This window comes from Petaurus breviceps, unplaced genomic scaffold, assembly GCF_028583685.1.
Source record: "Petaurus breviceps papuanus isolate PSGF00001 unplaced genomic scaffold, PetGlider_PUasm1.0 90804, whole genome shotgun sequence".
NCBI lineage: Eukaryota > Metazoa > Chordata > Mammalia > Diprotodontia > Petauridae > Petaurus > Petaurus breviceps.
The window spans coordinates 3,174,138-3,193,943 of record NW_027187348.1 but is presented as its reverse complement, the minus strand read 5'-3'; the positions used below and the strand labels follow the sequence as shown (position 1 = coordinate 3,193,943).

The window sequence follows — 19,806 nt, the reverse complement described above, 5'->3', positions numbered from 1 at the left end:
GAGCTTCCCTAGATCTGCCCCAGCTCCCCTCACTGCTGGGGGGTGGGAGTAGGGGAGTTCCTGTGGCTGGGGCCAAGGCAGCCTTCCAACCCTGCTAACCCCAGGGCTTGCCACCTGTTGTTTAAGCAGTCCCTAGCCTGGAGGTGTTTACTTTTCACAGGGACCAAATCTTGTCCTGGGAATTTTCTTCAGATCTTCTCTGCTTGTCCCAGAAAGACCCCTGCTGTGTCTCTACTCTTACTTATTTTGACCTCTCTGTGTTTGCCCTGAAGCGCTATTTTATCTCTTTTGTGGAGGAAAATCTTGAAAGCCTAGAATTTTCTGACCTACCCTGCTATGTTCCCAGAATGTTCTCCTGTTATGGTTATTATTATAATCATTCTTACCATCCTCATTATTATTTAGGCAAAACACTTTGTAAATCAGCAAGCGCTCTATAAAGATGAGCTCTTATTAGGATCAGCTTGTTGTAAGCACTCCCTTACCTCCACCTCCACAATCCTTTTCATCAGACCAGTCCCCACAGTCATTCTCCGTATCACATTTCCACCTGTTTGGAATGCAGTGCCCATTTTCACACCGGAATTGGAAGTACCGAGAGCAGTTTGGTGCTTCAGTGGGGTTTTCTAAAGATACCAACCATGAGCAGCAGTCACTTTCCCAGTACATATTATTCAGAGATCTCAAAGATCTAATTACACCTTTCTTACCCAGAACCCAGCTGCATTTACCAAGGTTATCAGACTTTACAACAGAGACTAAAAAAACCATCTTCATAATTCCATAAATGCCACCCCCCTTTTCTCCTTTTCATAAAATTCACTTTCTTAAAAGACACCATAACATTTTGAAAACCATTATCTGAGTTTAAAATTATATGCATCTGACAAAAAGAATGGTCTACTGATGAATATTAATGGTGGTAATCTATCTGTGAATAGGATACTTGGTACTTTGAAAATTATTACACTCAAAAAATGAAGATACATATGTGTGTATATACATACATATTAAAAACTTGGTACTTTGAAGAGCATTACACTCAAAAATGGAAATATATATGTAACATACAAACACATATATCATCTCAATATGAGGAACTGTTCAATAGCTTCCAAAGTCTCTCAAGTCATGACAACCCAAAAAATTGGCTGAGAATTAGCTGCAATTCCTAAAAAAACTACATGTCTGCATATGACAAAATTTTATTTCATTTCACTTCTTCCTGAATTAAAGGTGAGTATTATAAGATCAGGAGGACAGAAGAGTGAACAGTTTTTCAAAAAAATTAGCTTACCACAATTGGCTTCATCTGAGTAATCCCCACAGTCATCCATCCCATCACATTTCCAAATCAGACTGATACAAACTCCATTCTGACACCGGAAACTGAACTGGTCACAAACCTTTCGGAATTCAGGATCTGGGGCTAAGAAAGGAACAAGTTAACATGAGATAATGATCATTTCTATGCTAAAAAGTTCAGCACAGCAGACAACATAAGAGTAAAAAAAGGCCTGAAAACTTCTCAAGGGCTGTTCTGATCTGAAGATTCTATGAAATACATTAAGCCCAAGGTAAAAAAAAAAATCACAAACTCTAATATCTTAGCACTTTGACTATTATCTTATGCTACTTTGTCTAGTCTTTTAAGACAGTCCACATTGGGTACGTGATAGCTCTCTAAGCGGGCTGAATAAACATCCCTAAACTGGTCTCACCAGCCTTCATCTGTGACAGGCCTTCCACCATTTTAGGGTATCTTTTCTCTGAGCAGCCCACTTACCACACCCAGCAAAAGCTGCATCCTCGTCTGAGCCGTCACGACACTGGACAATGCCATCACACACCATGGTGTGCAAGAGACACTGCTCGTGGTTCTTACACACAAAGTCCATGAAACGACTACACAGGGGCTCTGAAAGAATTCACAGACAGTGGAAGACTTCATGAGACAAATATCAATTAAGTACTTACTACTTGCAAAGGAAGCCCAGTGTTAGACACCCAAGGAGACATAATTAGTATCAATAAGACAGTCTTATTAGAATTTAGTCTGGTTGGGGTAAAAGAAAAAAAAACTGATAAGTAAAATGCACAATAAAAACATCATACAAAACCAAGAGCTATAGGAAACCCAAGGGAGAAAAGAACGTTCATTCATTACTAAAGGGTCAGGGGAGTGAGAGGAGGGAGGGCTTCATAGAGGAGCTGGCATTTTTGGATGGCTTGGAATTCAGGAGGGGAGGGAGCCAATGGGACTTTGCTACCCAACATTATTCTGCAGTAATAATGGACAGTTCAGGCAAATAGAGGCTTAAGCCAAGGCAGTAAGACGACAATTTGGGATTTAAAGGAGTTTCAGGTCACAAAATGTTACATGTGGTCACTAGCAATACTAGATTAGTATGTTACCAACCCAGGAGAGAGTCAACACCCACTGAATAGCTGGGGCTTCTCTCAACCAAAGCCCAAGGGCACATGTCCCCTCTGGTGTGATTTATCTGCCATGGGGAGCTAGCCAGAGACTGCCTGAGTAGCTAGAGGTCAGACAGGTTAAAAACAGCTAAGCAGCAATCAGGGCATCCACGTGTCAGGACTGCCTGCTCCCAACCACCACGGACACTCTATCTGTGATTTCCCCTTGGAAGAATGTGGCACCCACCACAATGCTGCTCATCTGAGCCGTCCGAGCAGTCATGGAGCCCATCACAGTGTTTGCTGGATGGAATACAGGTACCATTGGGGCAACGGAAGCCATTGCACTTCTTCTCTGGATTTTGATAAAGAAGAGAAAGAAAAAAAAATCAGTGCCCAGGTGCAAGAGGCCATGAAGCTTGAATCAAAATTTTAAAATAACAATAATAACGCTAAAGTCCTAGGAGGGATTTTAGTAAGCAAGAGGCCTGAGATCATCTTGGGAGTAAACAGCCAAGGCTCCTACACCTGGGAAAACCCCCTTTAAAATTTCATTAGAGTACTCCGCCATCTGTCCTCTCAACAATCACGTAAGGAACAGGTTCCTAAACACCGCTGTCAATGTTTAGGGGAAAAAATGCAGGAACCAAAGAGCTAGAGTTTAAAGGATCTGCCTAAAGTAAGACACTGAAAGTTTGCAGAGAAACAAAACTAAGACCCTCAATCCACACATCCAGGTCCATGATTCTTGCCAAAAGAACATTGCCTCCAGACCATAGCTAGGCACAGTGATTCAGTGAGAACGGGCCCACCCTGAGCCCCAAGGAAGCAATCTCACAGGTAGGGTAGAGCCATGAGGAACGATGAACAGTCAAGGCATCTCTTCTGCAAAAGCAACCAACCACAAGAAATGTTCCCAAGTGATTAAATCTGGCTCACCTAAAACTGAGGCATGCAGTAGTTTTCCCAGCTCAGTGGGAATCTCTCACTGAAGAATAATGGCATTTCCCATCCTAAAGCCTTCTCCTTTCAAGCAGAGACTGAGGGTCAGGGGCCAGGTCAGAGGCATATGCACTTACCACAGTTGATAGGGTCCTCATCAGAGCCATCCTGGCAATCCGCATCCCCATCACATGCCCACCTCTGAGGGATACAGTGCCCATTGCGGCACTGGAAGCTGGAGGCCTCACAGGTGTGGAAGATCGCTAAAAACAAAACAAAAGCAGACAGCATCACCACAGCTGCCCCTTTTCTCCCCACCCACCCCAACCAGCGAGGGTGAGGGGAATAGTAGTGCCTGGTCCTCAAAATTGAAGGAAGGTCTGCCCTAGACAGGGCCTAGAAAGCTGGAGGAGGCTGGTTTCCAAGCTCAGTGGGTGCAGCTTGATGAATGGGCTGGCATTGATTACCTTTCAACAAGTTTTAAAAATCACTGCGGAGTCATCATGAAATTCTGTATATAAAAGGTAAACAAAGTGACCTTCCCCTGACTGATTGGTGCATGGTTGGGAAAAGACAAATACCTCTGGGTGTGTGTCTGTGTGTGTGTGTCCACATCCTCACAACATCTGCTTTACAGAAGCAGTCATTCCTCTTTGTTTGAATTTGCCACATTTATTTTCACTTGCCAAAGATCTTTGCTATAAGCACACTGGTAACCAGAGTGAGACAGGATAACTCTTTTTTTTTTTTTTTAAAGCAATTGGGGTTAAGTAACTTGCTCAAGGTTACACGGCCAGTTATTTACGTCTGGGTGTGGTGCTGAGTATCTGAGCCCGAATTTGATCCAGGTCATCCCGACACTGGAGCCGGTGCCCTTACTCACTGAGCCACCTGGCCACCCCTAAGCAATTGGGGTTAAGTAACTTGCTCAAGGTTACATGGCCAGGTGTTTCTGGGTGGGTGCTAAGCGTCTGAGCCCGGGATTCGATCTCCAGGTCTTCTCAACACTGGAGCCGGTGCTCTTACTCGCTGTGCTACCTGGCCTCCCCTGACAGGATAACTCTTGACTGTGAATTCTATTCTAGTCTATTTAACATTTTGTTACAGAGAGGTAGCATTACAGTCAGGGTTCAAATTTCCTGCCTCTGATACTTATTAGTTGTGCAACTTAATCTCTTAGGGTTCCAGGCAACTTTCTAAGCCTGTGGGTAGATGTCCATTTGGATTGGTAGAGGGAGATTCCATACAGAGGCTCCCTTCAAGAATGATTAGAGACTATCTCACCACAGCTCAACAAAATAAAAATTATAACAATGATGTCTTGTTTCCCATCTGTAAGTCTTATGTCCCCAAAAAGAGTATAAGCTCTCAAGGTCATAAACCATTTAATGATTTTTCAAAACTGCTGTTAATGATTTTATGCTTTTACTCCCTAGAATGGTTATACACAGACAGTAGGTGTCCAATAAATATCTGATAACTTAGTGACACTTTCTCCAGAAAAAGAAAATGTTCTCACTTCAATTCCTTCATTTACTCTCACTACAACTCTAGAGAGGTAAAGCTGTCTGCTTTAGGGGTGAAAAAAACAAAACCCAAAGACTGGTTTACTCAAGTTCACACAGCAAGTGGGCTCCAGAAATAAAACTACATCCTGGATCTAATGATCCCAGAAGACTGAGCCCCCTCTACCAGCTTAAATTAAATAGAGACGATAACTGGAATTAAAAGCAAAAGAAAAGGTGGCTGAAACTATGGCCCCAAGCTGTAGGGAACACCAGTGGTTTAAAGAGATTGCTCTAAATCTCTGGTTCAAAGGGTGAAATTTTGGCAGGGCACTAAAGAGTACTGCTGGCTGCCTGCTCTGTCCATCTGATTTGGGCAGAAAGCTGTCTATACGAAAGAAAGGGATGGGGGAAGAGTGGGAGGGAGAAAAGAGAGAGAAAGGGGGAAGGAGGCGGAGGGAGAGAGGGAAGGGGGGGAGAGAGAAAGAGAGAGAGGAGGGAGGAGGGAGGAAGGCAAAGAAAGAGATGGGGGAGGGAGAGGGAGAAGGACAGAGGGAAAGAGTGGGGAGAAGAGGAGAGAGGGGGACCGAGAGAGTGTGTTATGAAGGGTAACGTATCTTTCTTACTAAATCAAGGCAACCAACAACAAGCTATTCATGTTAATCCAATGGTTTGACTGACACTGCAGAATTCCAACTTAACTCAAGCCTTAACTCAATATTCTAAAGATAATTTAAAATGCATGGAGAGGTAGTGTGGCATTGTGGGTAAAAATGCTGGCCTTGGAGATCAAAGACCTGAGTTCAAGTTCATTCTTTATCTGTGCAACTACAGACAAATTATGACCTCTCTGTGCCCCAGAGAGAAGAACAAGAATGAGAGATCACATTTACATAGCACTTCATGGTTTGCAAAGTGCTTTAACAGGTCCTTGACATCATGAAGTTAAAATAAAAATATCATGACTTTCTAAATTATTTTAAAGCAAGAGGTATTTCCACCCTCATGTTGTTCCATCTCCTACAAGACTGTCTCAAAAGGCAGCGTGCAAATAAACCCACTAGAGGATTTAATATGTTACCATCATTGGCACTTACAATCCATTAGGTATCTTTTAAAAATGCATTTATCTCCAGGAATGGGAATAAATGTATCTGTCATGGTACATGAGGTATTACCTCAGGAACAGTGATTCTTTTACATGATTTTAATTTATTAATTTAACATGTCTAATAACCTTTCCAAATGCCTCATCACATTTTTCTCTTTCATGAACAAGTTGCTACTAGTCCTAGAATAACTCTACATCACCTAGTAGGCATTTTCCAAGGCTCTGTTTTGTTTTAAACAAAAAAAAAATTGGGGGGTGGGGGTGGGGGTGCTAAGGCAATCAGAGTTAAATAACTGGAGTTAAATGACTTGTCCAGGGTCACGCAGTGTCTGAAGCCACATTTGAACTCAGTTCCTTCTGACTCCAGGGCTAATGCTCTACATATGGCACAACAAAGCTGCTGCTAGACTAAAAATTCTAATGTCTTCCTTGTTTGGTCTTTTCATGGCATTTGGTACATGAAAAAAGTGTGGCCAAGTGCCACTGTATCTCCAAATGGTAGTCCTGAAGGTCTATGAGGGGTGTTGGTCACTGCCATCTCTGGTTTATAACCACAGGTGCTGGAGAGCTAAGCAAGGTCACATTTACTAAAACTTGTTATACTGGGCCTTCCCTCAGTGCAGAGAGACAATCCTTTTAACACCTTCTGCCTTCCTCGACCTCCTTCAAGGCTTATCTCAGATCTCATCTTATGCAAAATGCCTTTCCCAAAGTCTCTTCCTAATCCCACCCCACTCCCCCAATGCTAGCATCTTCTCTCTGAGGTTACCTTCCATATTCTCTCTCTCTCCCCCCTCCCCTTTTCCATATGTATGTGTGTATGTATATATAAATACATGTAGGTATGCATATGCAGACTATACACACATATATATATGTTGTGTATTTGCTTTGTGTGTAAATATATCTTGACATACATAGACACATATTTATTAAATATAAGACAATATACATATATACAATATACATACGTGTGTGTGTCTAAATGAAATGTGTGTATCTTGTACATCCTTAGTCATTTGCATATTGCCTCCCCTCTGAGAATGTGAGCTCCTTGAGGGCAGACTGTGTTTTTGCCTTTTTTGACATTCCCAGACCTTACCACAGTGGCAAATAAGGAATGCTTTAAAAAGAATGCTTGTTTACTATCGTTTAAGAGATTTGGAGGCAAAGACTGGATGAGAACACCCCACTCTAGAGATTTTCTATTCATTCATACTCCTTCCCTTATTTTTTATTGCACTCTGAATGATACTCCAGAGAGAGCCAAAGCCAAGTTTAAATTAGGTTAAAGGTATTTGGCAAGACTAGGTAGAAAGAGTCAATGTTCATGAAAAGATGAACAACACCCTGACAGTGGCAAGGAGTGAATTATGGAAAAGTAGAATGGCAGAGCTGGAAAGGACCTGAGAGTTCACCTAATTCAATGGCCTGGTGTCACGGATGAAGAAACTGAGGACCAGTGACCTTCCCAACATCACACAGCTAGTTAGAGGTTTCCTGATTCTTATTCCTGAGCACTCTTTGCTCCTTCATGTTCCTAGAGCGGTCAAGATAAAATTCTGAGAGTGGGAGCACCAGAGTGTCTATTATCTAATGAGTCACTCTCTGACCCTGGGCAAATCTTTCCTGCCACAGCAGTGGAGTAACAGCAAATGAGCTTGCGCCATTAGCCAAACACGAGCAGGGCCTTTCTCCTCTCCAGATGAATTATGACAATGAAAAGAAAGTATGGCCTCATCGCCTCCATAAGGTTCAATTGTTTAAAAGTGCACAAGGGCAGAGGCTAACTGAAGGTCAGCCTGTCCTGACCTATTTTCTTTGGCTATTTGGTCATAGCTTAACTTCTCATAGGAAATGGAAAGTCATGTATGCACATCTTAATGAGCTCCCATCTGACCTCAGACTATTTCAGGAAAAGGGAGAGAGAGAGAATCCTCTTAGAAAAAGTTTGAAAGGGCAGATCCTAGAGAAAGACTTAAGTTGAGGGAGGCAAGAGCTATGAATTCCCTCTATCAGCACTGCCACAGAAAACAAGGCAGGGAGGGAGGATGTAGATGGCAACCCTCAACCCCTGGAAATGAAGTCATTAATTCATTTCCAAGTACAGGCAAATGTGCTGAAACACAAGTTTGAGTGATATGATGATGTTAACAAGATATTCAATCATCCTACAATTTGCAAACAGAAATGCCTATAAGGGTTTCCCACTAATTTATCAACTTGTCATGCATCCAAACAGGGGTTTCCTAATGATGGTCATGCCTTTCAGAGCTTGACAACAGTTCTGTCCTGGGGCTTGTTTTTTTTCACCCTGCTTTGAGCCCTGATACACATAAAGATTCTATGCTATGGGCCCTGGCCCAGAAGCCCTAACTGTGTGGCAAAACATTCCTGTGAATTCCACCAAGATGTGCAACCTAGAGTTGCAGCAGTAGCAACAAGGACAACGGGAAGATTCTCTAGTCAGGCACTTTAGGAAAGCCCACTGACTCTTAAAGGCCAAAAAGCCAACACTAAACAGACTCTGTTAATGAATGGAAGCAGGGGCAATGATATGTCTGTTGAGAATTTACTATGTACATAGTACTACACTAGGCACGATGGGGAGACCTACAAAGAAGCATCAGATAAGGTCCTTGTCCCAAAGGAGAGAAATACAAAACAATGAAAAATACAAAAGCCACTTACATGTAAATTTCAGGTGCATTACATAATATGTGTGTAGGGATGGGATGTCCCCATTTATATTTGTACTTTTTTTTTTGCTTACTGGAGGGCAATTGGGGTTAAGTGACTTGCCCAAAGTCACACAGCTAGTAAGTGTGTCAAGTGTATGAGGCCCCATTTGAACTCAGGTCCTCCTGACTCCAGGGCCGGTGCTGTGCCACCTAGCTACCTCTATGCTTATATTTCTAAGGAGAATGTGCATTTCTCATTTATGCTTTTAATTAGGTAAAAATTAAAATTAGTTGGGATTCTCTTAGTCCCCTGGGGCAGGGCAGGATGGCAAGGCTGCTCAGGTATATACACCAGGAGGTGCAGAAAGGCTGAATTCTAAAGTTGTCTTAACACACAAAGTGGGTAATCCACATGCATTAAAATGATAGCTGATGGTATCACCTAATGCTGGGTGACTGATACAACAGGTGATGATAATAATCACCTAATTCTGTTTGAATGAGCAGAACTCTTACAGTGTTTAATGTTGATATATACATACATAAACACACACACGTACACACATGTAGCATGAATGTTTAGATTTCACATTCTGCAATACACAGTCTAATCTCTCTGTCCTTCTTTTGGGGAGCCTGGGAGGTCAGGAGGGTCCTCGGCTCCAGGAGCCACTCACCTGTACAGTTGGCTTCATCAGACCAGTCCCTGCAGTCATTGTCCCCGTCACACACCCAGGAGGAGCGGATGCACATTCCTGAGGTACAGTTGAACTCATCACTTCGACACTGGTGAGCTTCTAAAGGGGAGAAAGCAGGACAATGAAATGAGAAGAAGAGTAATCCCTGATCAGGTCAGACCAGTGAATCCTGTACTGATTCTTCTGCCTCTGAGAGACGTTCTGTTAGAGCACAGTTCTCCAGATCAGCCAAAACTTTTCTAATTCCTTAAGATAACCCCATTACAGGCTCTAATCTCCATGAATTCATACACATTTGTCTTAAGATTGTTTACTGTCCATATCACTTAAGGGTAATGCACTCCCTATTACCACACACTATTTAAAAAGGGCTGATAAGCTTGGGGCCTTTGTTGCCAAATAGCAGGATGCCCCTGGGTGTCAGGAGTGAGGAAGGAAGAAGGGGAGGGGGTGTCTAGCATGGGTCCCTGCCCTACTGCTTCTATGAGTACTGCTTTTCACCTGTACCGTCTGACAGAAGATACTTCAATCTATTCATACCTCCTTACCTAAGCAATTCTTAAAATCACAGATTTGGAGCTGCAAGCATTTTAGAGGCCATTGAGAGGCCATCCACCTTACTCACTTTACAGATGAAGAAACTAAGGCACAAGGAGCTAAAGCCTTGCCAAGGGTAACAACTTGGCTAATAAGTGAGGTAAGATCTGAACTCAGGTCTTCCTGACAAAAATCCAGCATGATAGCCCCTATGCCATGTTGTATGCTGTCCGTCTCTAGAAATTCCACAGAAGATCCACCCAACATGAATGAGAGAGGAAGAGGGAGCCTTCTCTCCATTTGTTTTTTCCCCCTATTTCACGGACAGCAGTGTATCATTTGGGCTCTCCACCTATTTATCCCTCGTCTTGGGCAACCTAATATCCTACCCCCAAAACGCTATCCTCAATGATATGATTTACACCATTTCCACTATGCGCAGGCTCCTTAAAAGTACAATTCATGGGGCGGCTAGGTGGCACACTGAATAGACCACCAGTCCTGGAGTCAGGAGGACCTGAGTTCAAATGCGACCTCAAACACTTAACACAAAAACTAGCCATGTGACCTTGTGCAAGTCACTTAACACCAGTTGCCCTGCCCTTCCCCCTCCAAAAAGAAAAAAAAAAGTACAATTCAGTGTATTTATACCTGCTTCGTGGCTCTCCACTGCCCTAAAGAAACCCCATGACTCTGATCCATCAGAGACTATGGTGTTCCATGATTGAGAGCATCACCAGGAAAATTTTTTTAAACAAAAGACGGCTTTCAGTGGCAGGGAATAGTTCAAATTCAGTGAAATGACAAAGCTGTATGATTTCCCAGATAGGATTTAGCCCCATTTCCTTCTACCCATAGGATCACATATTTAGAGCTAGAAGGAATCTCTGAAACCATTGAAACTCTTTCCTTCTACAGATAAACTGAGGGATGGAGAGGCCAAATGACTTGGCCAGAACCACACAGCTACCATATTTCATCACATAACTGTTGCAGATTTCATGCCAATTTTTTTTTTTTTTTGCAAAAGAGTAGGGTGTGACCATTATGTGAAGCTTCTTAAAAAAATTTGCCAGTATTATTTAAAATTCATTTATTACTAAGCTGCCTTTGGTGCAAGATTAGGATGCAATGAATACTTGTGAATATATATTAAAATTGAATACTGACAATGCACTTGCCCTGAGAATTCTAGGCTCACAGCTCACAATGTCCAAATGCGTATCCATAAGCCCAAGATGAAAACACTGTTGCTCTGTTTACTTTTTAAGTGTGACAAACAGAATTATATCAAGCAATGATTATGAGATGAAAGGTTATAAATCAATTTTTGGACTAGAAAAAACCCACCCTGGGTATGACAGTTATGCAGTGAAATACACCAGTAAGTGTCTGAGGCAGCTTTTTAAAGCCAAGTCTTCCTGATTCCAAGTTCAGCACTCTATTCATATACCATATCACCTCTTAAATATTTTGGTCTTTACTAGGGGTCCATATGCAATGTCTGTTCAAGATCTGTTCAAGATATATACTTATACTGATAGAATATCTTGATGAGCTGCCCTTCATGTTACAATCTGGGCAACATGCATATTTAGCTACTCAGTCTTTTTTTTCAGTATGGATCAGTCAACAAAACAAGCTGAAATTAAGTACTTACTATGTGCTAAGCATTGTGGCAGGAGAGAGCTATAAAGACTAATGAAATAGTCCCTGCCCTCAAGGAGGTTATGTTCTACTGGTAATCTTTTTTTGAGAGACTGAAGATCTCAATTAGGAAGCCTTATAATATTCTGGGGGCAGCTAGGTGGCATGATGGATAGAGCACCAGGCCTGGAGTCAGAAGAAATGAGGAAAAAATCCTTTAGTTAACTCTAGGTTGTGTGGGTAGTAAAGTAGCTTTAAATCTGGGGGTGCAGATAGGCTAATTAGAATAGAGCAGATTCTGGACCAGATGTTGGAAGCCCTTTCTCCGGAACAACACCAAGATATTCTTTATTTTACATGGGAAGATATGGTCTACTTCAGGGGGATCGGGATCTTCACTAGTCTGCCCTCTCTTTTTCCCTTACCACAGTGACTTTCATCACTATTGTCTCCACAATCGTCCTCCAGGTCACATTTGTAGGACAGTGGGATGCAAGTTCCAGACTCCTGGCATCGGAACTGGGTATCCAGATCACAAATGGTGGTAGCTAACAGGAAAAAAAAGACACAGGGAGGAGTTAAATAAGTTAGATGATGTGACTGGGGGAAACACTGCTGTCCCTCCCCATCATCACTCAACCGGCCCTGGAGAAGCACACAAGCTCTACACCCCTGGCCCTTACCAGGAAATGACACCCCTTACAGACTGAGTATTATAACTCATTTGCTACCCCCTCCTACTCCTAAGGCTCCCACCTCCTATTTCACTCCTCCTCCCTGATTACTCAGTCACCAACTACCTACATCTCATTCTCTCATTTCTCACCTCAAATTCTCTCATCCCTGCTAAGCCCTTTAACTCTGCTTTCTGGAATTCTTTCTATAGTGCAGCACAAACCACTTCATCATGGACCAACCTTCTCCCATGCTCCTTCAATTTCCTTGCATTCAATGAGAGCTGGCTTCCCTTTCCTGCATCCTAGACCATCCTCTCCAGCACTGACTATATCTTCAGACCCCCTGATTCTGGGGGAGCTAGAATATGTCTTGCTTCCCACTTCCATTTCCTAGATCTCTCCTTCCTGTCATTGCTTGGCAATCTCTCCTCCATTTTCACTTTATTCACATTGTGGTGGAAGCTGCGCATCAGCTCCCAAGGGAGTCTCCCTTCTTGCCTAAGGAGTCCAGTGCTGGACTCATTGTCTTCCTCAACTCTTGCTGTAACTCTGGAGGCTTCACTTTACTCTAACTTCAGCTTCTGCTCATCCTAATTTCACTCCTATAATTTATCAACTCCACTCTGGAATCCCTTAGGCCTGGGTTACTCTCATTATCTGCTTCCGCTGGTCATATTCATGTGTTGATGAATACAGCTGGATGAAATTTCAGAACAGTGTCGACTGGGTACACTATAAATCCATGTTACCCAACTAAAATTGAGTCTTCACTGAAACAAGGCAATCCTTTTATTCATCCCTTATTTACTATCTCAGTCATCACAGGAGTTATTCCAAACCTTTTCTTGTCTTGTCAAGCCTCCCATACCTCCCCTTCCCCTTCGTCTTTCAGCTGAGGATCTTGTCTCTTAATTTACTAAGAAAATTGAGGCCATTAAACATAAGCTCCCTCTTTTCCCCTTCTCTTCATCTCAAAACACCCTGACATCCTCTCCCAGTCTCTGATAATGGATAAAGGCCAAACTTCCAATATGTGCCCTTGACCCCATCTCCTATTTCTTCCAGCAAGTTGTCACCTCAATCATACCTACTCACCCTCTCCACTCAGTCCTTCCCTATTGCCTTCAAAGGTATCCAAGTCTGTTCCATCCTTAAAAAACTTTAACTAGAACCTACCATTCCCTCAACCTAACATTCTAACTTTCTCAGCCAAATTCCTAAAAAAGATGACTATACTTACCACCTCTACTTCCTTTCCTCCCATTTAGTCTTCAATGCTCTGGAATCTGGCTTTTAATCTCACCACTCAAATGAAACTCCTCTCTCCAGTTACTAGTGGTCCCTCAAATGCTGAATCCAACAGACTCTGCTCAGTCCTCACCCTTCTTGACCAACTGTACCTAACACTGTGGCCGCCCTCTCCTCCTGGACGCTCTTTCCTTTCTGGGTTTCTGCGGCACTATTTTCTCCTGGTTCTCCTACTACCTGTAGAAATTCTCAGTCTCCTTTGCTGGCTCATCATCCCTATCACAGTCCTAACTATGGATGGCTAGCAAGGCTCTGTCTAGGAACCTCATCTCTCTATACTTGTCCTCAACCTCACTAGCTTCCATGTGCTTAATTACCATCTCCAAGCATGAAACTCCTAAACCTGCATGTCCAGTCCCCGTCTCTCACTTGAGTATCAGTCCCAAATCGCCAGTTACTCATGGGATAATTCAAACATGTGCCAGACACATCTCAAACACAACATGTCTAAAAAGGAACACTCTGCCCTCTTTCCATCAAAGGCACCACTGTCCTTCCAGCCTCTCAGGTTTGTAACAACAGTGCTATCTTACTCTCCCTCACCACACGAAGCCAATCAACTGCCCATCTTGCCTTTATATCCCTTGCATTTGCACCCCAGTCCCATTTATACAGGCCCCACTTTAACTCAGGACCTCGGCACCTCTCAGCTAGATAACTGTAACAGCCATCTATTGGTGGCCCTGTCTCAAGTCTCCCCCTACTCTAGTCAATTCCCTACACCAGGGGCTGGCAAACTACAGTAGCAGGCCAAATCCAGCCCCCATCTTTGCATAGCCCAATAGCTAAGAATGATTTCTGCATTTTAAAATAAAACTTTATTGCATTTAAAAATGAACAAGCCCACGGGCTGTACAAAAGCAGGCAGGCTAGATCTGGTACTTGGGCAATAGTTTGTGGGCCCCCTTCTCTATGCAGCTGCCAAAGTGGTTTTTTTTCCTTAAGCCCAGATCTTATCATGTGACTCCTCTACTCAGCAGATTTCATCCCCACTGCCTCTAAGATAAATATAAACTTCCCCAGTTAGTTTTTAAAGCTCTTCCTGGCCCCAACCTACCATTCCAGGACTTACCGACTGTCACTTCCCTTCTCATACTATTCAATCGGGCCCAATGAGCTCTTCTGCTCCCCACACCCAGTGTTTCATTTCCCTTCTCCAGAACGTTGCAGTGGCCACCATCCCCCCTGCCTGGAGTTCACTCCTTCCTCACTTTGAAGACTTCTTCTCTTCCTTCAAGATGCATGTCAGGTACCACTTTCTGCATGAAGTGGTTTCTGATTCCCTCTCAAATGCCAGTGCCCCTCCTCAAATTAATCTGTGTTTATTCTCTTTATAATTATTATGTATGGCATTCATACCTGTACTTGTCTCCCCAGGTAGGCTGTAAGCTCACTGAGTGTAAGGACTGCTTCATTTTTTTTTTATATACTTGTATATGTAGGACTTAGCCCAGTACCTGTTACATAGTAGTCTCCTAATAAATGCTTGTTGATTAACTGATATTATAACTCCCTTATTTTATAGATCAGAAAATTGCAACTCAGAGCAGTTAAATTATTTGCCCAAGGTCACACAGGGAGTGAGAGAGTTGGAATCTGAACCTGTGGTCTTTGACTGTAAATTCCACACTTTCCACTGAACCTCACTGCTTCTCTAGCCCATTAACACAGCTTTATTAAGTGCCTACTATGAGCCTAGCACTGGGAACACAAAGACAAAAATGAAACTCAAAAGTCAAGCACAATACATAGACTTGTTCTTTGAAAAGGCAATTATGTGTGTGCTCTAGAGGTGAATCAGCTGAGACATAAGTACACACACACTGTCACCAGAGAGGTCAGAGACCTGCTCCGTCCAGAGCTCCTGGGGCAAGTGGGCTGGAAAACCAGGAGCTCCCAGCCCTTCTGTTCTCAAGACACCATTCCCAGGGGAGGCTGGGGAAGGTAGCTGCTCCTACATGGTAAATGACTTTCTCTGCCACGAGCAGCCAGGCTACAGAAGGAGATGCAACAAACCAGGATCACCCTGTGATGAGCAGCACTACCAGTTAGGGTCCCGTGGCTGGGGGACAGGAGCCAGTATAGACATTTTGTTGTTTTGTTTTTTGGCTTTTTTATTTTGGGGGGTTAAGTGACTTGCCCAAGGTCACAAGGGTAGTAAGTGTTAAGTGTCTGAGGCTGGATTTGAACTCAGGTCCTCCTGACTCCAGGGCCTGTGCTCTATTCACTGTGCCACCTAGCCCCGCCCCACCATGTGTAGACATTTTGGCAGCTCTGATTTGGGGCTCTATAACTTTTCTGTGACTGATGTGAGTGGGAGGCTGAGCCTGAATCCACAATGAGGAGTGATGGAGATGCATCCCCAGCTGCCCTCCGCACCAACCTTCAGCTCCTCTTTTACAGTCTCACTTTACACTCCCTAGGGAGGGCACAGAGGCGGCACCTGAACTGCTGTAGCCATTTGTTGACAAAACATACACGAGGTTCTATCTTGATAAGCATCACTTTTCCACAGACTGGAATAAGGAAAGTAGCAGTGGGAGGCATAGATAAACCCTTATCTTGGTTTCCAGGCTTCACTGTGGAAACCTAGCTTAGTTAATCTCCTCACCTTCATTACCTCTCACCTCCCAGGCCTCCACTAATCACAGTTTCAAACTGAGAAGAGCAGAGGGCTACCATTTCTCAATAAGGAAGCCTCAGCCCCAGCTCCTGTTTCCCAGCAAGGCCCAATGGGATGTGGAGAAGGTCAGAGCCAGCTCCATTTTTCACTCTAAGGATAGCGACCAGACCTGTGGTCTCATTAGCCTACAGGACTTCCACATGAGGAAGCTCCCTCTACCAATGCAGGTCAATACCTTTTCTGCAACATACATTCTTGGAGTTGTCTAGAGCACAGAGAGTTCAGGGGCTTTCCCAGGGTCTCTACAACTGCTGTAAGTCAGAGGCAGGCCTTGGTCTCAGGTCTTTCTTGTTCCAAGGTCAGTTATCTATCTACTCTCTGCCTCTCACCCAATTGATAAACTAAAATATCTCTTTGTAAAGTGGCTGAGTCAGCAGGAGAGACAAGAAGATTGCAGTCATCTAGCCACCAGGCAGATGTTTTGTACATGCATGCCTTCCCCTTTAATGAAGAAAATACAGTATATTTCAATTTATCAATCTAGCAGAAGCAAAACCCCAGCAGCTCGGGGAGAACACAACAGTGATATTAAATGATTAGTACCACTAGGACAGAAGATAAAGTGTAAACTTCTTGAGAGCAGGAACTACATAGATTCTGGTCTCTGCCTCCCCTGCGCTTAGCAACAGTGGCTGGCACTGAGTGAATGCTTAATAAATGTGTGATCTCCTTCAGCCCTTGGCTTCTAGAAACAAGTAAATCTAATCTGCCCTGGAGAGCTGCCCCTGCCCCCACCACCCACCTCAGCACCATCAGGTTGTTTCAGAAGCAATTCCAATAGCTGATATAAATGTCTCCTGCTGCTATGTAAAAGTAATTCAATCTCTGCTTTTGTTTGCTTCTAAATGGGAAGTGTCTGGCTGCCCTATATTTACACTTACATTACTCTTCAAAGACTCCTACCCAAAGATGTTACCTCTTTACGGCCTCTCTATGAGGTACTGAAAATTAAAACAGTGCCTGTTTTAGAGGCAGCAAAACTGAATCATGAAAAGGTCAGCAACTTTCTAAGCTCGGTGAGAAGAGTAGGACTGGGATTCAACTTTGTGACTCCTTTTTTTTTTCTTTTTGCTTTTTGGAGGGGGGCAGGGCAACTGGGGTTAAGTGACTTGCCTAAGGTCACACGGCTAGTACGTGTTAAGTGTCTGAGTCCAGATTTGAACTCAGGTCCTCCTGACTCCAGGGCCCATACGCTATAACTTTATGACTCTTAAATGACTCTTAACCTAGTTTTCCCAAACCTGTGATTTTGGTAAACATGTCCACTGAGACCAGGAAAAATAACTATGAAGGATTTTGGCAATGGCCTTGGGTAAGGAACCTCACCCAAAAAGCATTTGCAACATCAGATGGAATGCACCCTCTGGAATGAGCAATTAGACTGCCTACTTCCAAAGGGTGGTTAATGAGTCACTAAGCAGCTTGTGTAGCCCGTAAAAATGACAGCAGCTGTATATAACCAGAGTGAAGATGAACTCCTCAGGATGTTGCTAAATAAGATATGTACAGGCTCGTACGGGGGTGAAATGGGAAGGAAAAACCCACCAATTGGTACATGGAGAGGTCAAAGATTGGAAAAATAGATGAAAGATATGTACACATCTCTCTCGATAAAGCAAACTATTATAAACTGAACTAAATAGTAGCCAATAATGCTGTTTGAACTGAGGAATTTTATCTAAGTATAACCTTGCTACAAAGAAACAAATCATTCTGGATCCAGGACAGGTCCTAGGACTAAACCTCATCTAATGTCCTCATTTTACAAAGGGGGAAACCAAGCCCCAGAGAGATCAGGGGCCTGCCAAAAGTCCCCAAAATGGTTATAACGGAGTCCGTCCTACAGTGCAGTTTCTTTTACACTGTACTCACATTGTACATCTCTCAGAGTAAATTATTAATTTGCTATTATTTTAAGAATGATACATTTCTGTACAAAAGGCATAACTGAATGGGGAAACACATTAACATTTCATTCTACGCATTAACATTTCATTCTTCTTTCTTTCCCCATCCAGATTATCTTCTCACCTTCAGTGACAATGTATATACCGTCTAGGTATCTAATTATCCACACAGCATGTATATACACTCCTTAGGGGCAGAGATTGTTTCTGCAGTTTGTTCTATCTCCAGCTCTTGCCTCTAGGTATTTAATTAAATGCTTACTGACTGACTGACAGTAGAATCAACAACTGCCTGAAAAGCACACTGCTCTACAGAAACTAAACCCATGACCCTCGGAAATTCAAGCTCATGAAAATGATGGGAACCCTGCGCCCAGCCAAGTCAGGTGACTCACGGCAATTCCTCTCGTCACTCATGTCCCCGCAGTCATTGTCATAGTCACACCACCAAATGCTGTTGATGCAGTTTCCATTGCTGCAGCGGTACTGATTTCGGAGGCAGGTGTTTTCTAAGGAATGGGGGAGGGGGGGAGTAGGGAAAATAAAACAAGCATCACAATCATCACTTCTGTTCTTTGGGGTTTTTGCTGCTGTTTGTCCTTCATTCCCAAAGAGGACCCTGACAGCAGGGAGGTGATGCCAGGACATGAAAGTGAAGTAGATATAAGTGAGGGAGGCCTGTGCTTTACTGTCTCATCTTTACCCAAGGACTAGTACAGAACACTGGGGGTGGAGAAGGAGGGCTCAGGAAGAGACACACTTAGAGGACAGGGACATCTTTCTTTGTTTCTTCTTAATGAAAAGCAAAAGAAGAGAAAGAAATCAGGAAAGGGTACAAGGACACCTGAGATGACTAACAAGAATGGTGGCATTGGCCAGTGGAATAAGGGCAAAACAAGCCCCCTGTGATAACACTGGGAAAGGTCATCCTCACATTTAACACTTTAATGGGGACCCAGATCATCCTATATTTAAGAAAACATTCGATTTATTAGTTTACTGGATTATTTGGCTTTTGTCTACAGTGTTTTCTAAGATTTACTATTTATATGTATTTATTATTTTTCTTAAATGACTTTTTTAATAAAACAAGTATTTTCTACTTTCTACACAAAAAAAAAATGCACTTTTTTTTTAAAGAAACTGGCCTGAGACAACACATGGAGATCTTTGTCTTTTGATGGCCAGCCTGTGTTCTGATAACAGATACTGAAAGGATATTCCTTAGTCCCCAAATGTGGCACTGATTCTGACTATTAAATTTAAAATACCTTTCAGATGTCATATAGAAGCCAGAAATACATGTCTTTTTTTTTTCTATTTATTTTTCTTAGGAAAGAGTCTAAAGTACTGCCATTGTATATTTAGCTGCCCATCCTCAGAGAGTGCTGTGAGAAGTGAGCTTATGATTACAAAGAAAACAGCACCTGGGGCAAATGCAAAAGAGGAATTTTGGACATCAACATGGGCCCATCAGGAAAAGGGCTGGTCAGCTGGTGGTCATGGCAACACTGGGTGAGTGGGTGACTAAAAACCCTGAGGTTGGAACTCAAAGTGAGGCAAAGGTCCACAGTTTACTTGGACCCCAAGGTCTTTTGTCTGCCATGAAACAGTCAGGAGAGATTCATTGTTTGAAACTGAACTGGTACCATCTAGTCAGGGAGGTTTGGAAGGAATGGTTAAAAAAAAAAA

At 43.0% G+C, this 19,806-nt stretch overlaps 1 protein-coding gene across 1 annotated transcript in view; it reads right to left on the bottom strand.

Moving 5' to 3' along the window:
- SORL1 (sortilin related receptor 1) overlaps window positions 1-19,806 on the bottom strand; it is a 207,312-nt gene that overhangs the window by 45,121 nt on the left and 142,385 nt on the right. The window contains exons 23-30 of the mRNA XM_069070073.1: window positions 18,510-18,623; window positions 11,965-12,087; window positions 9,335-9,454; window positions 3,498-3,623; window positions 2,666-2,773; window positions 1,787-1,918; window positions 1,298-1,429; window positions 486-626 (exon numbers count right to left, since the gene is read on the bottom strand). Coding sequence (XP_068926174.1) covers window positions 486-626; window positions 1,298-1,429; window positions 1,787-1,918; window positions 2,666-2,773; window positions 3,498-3,623; window positions 9,335-9,454; window positions 11,965-12,087; window positions 18,510-18,623 — 996 coding nt within the window. The remainder of the gene's footprint in view (window positions 1-485; window positions 627-1,297; window positions 1,430-1,786; window positions 1,919-2,665; window positions 2,774-3,497; window positions 3,624-9,334; window positions 9,455-11,964; window positions 12,088-18,509; window positions 18,624-19,806) is intronic.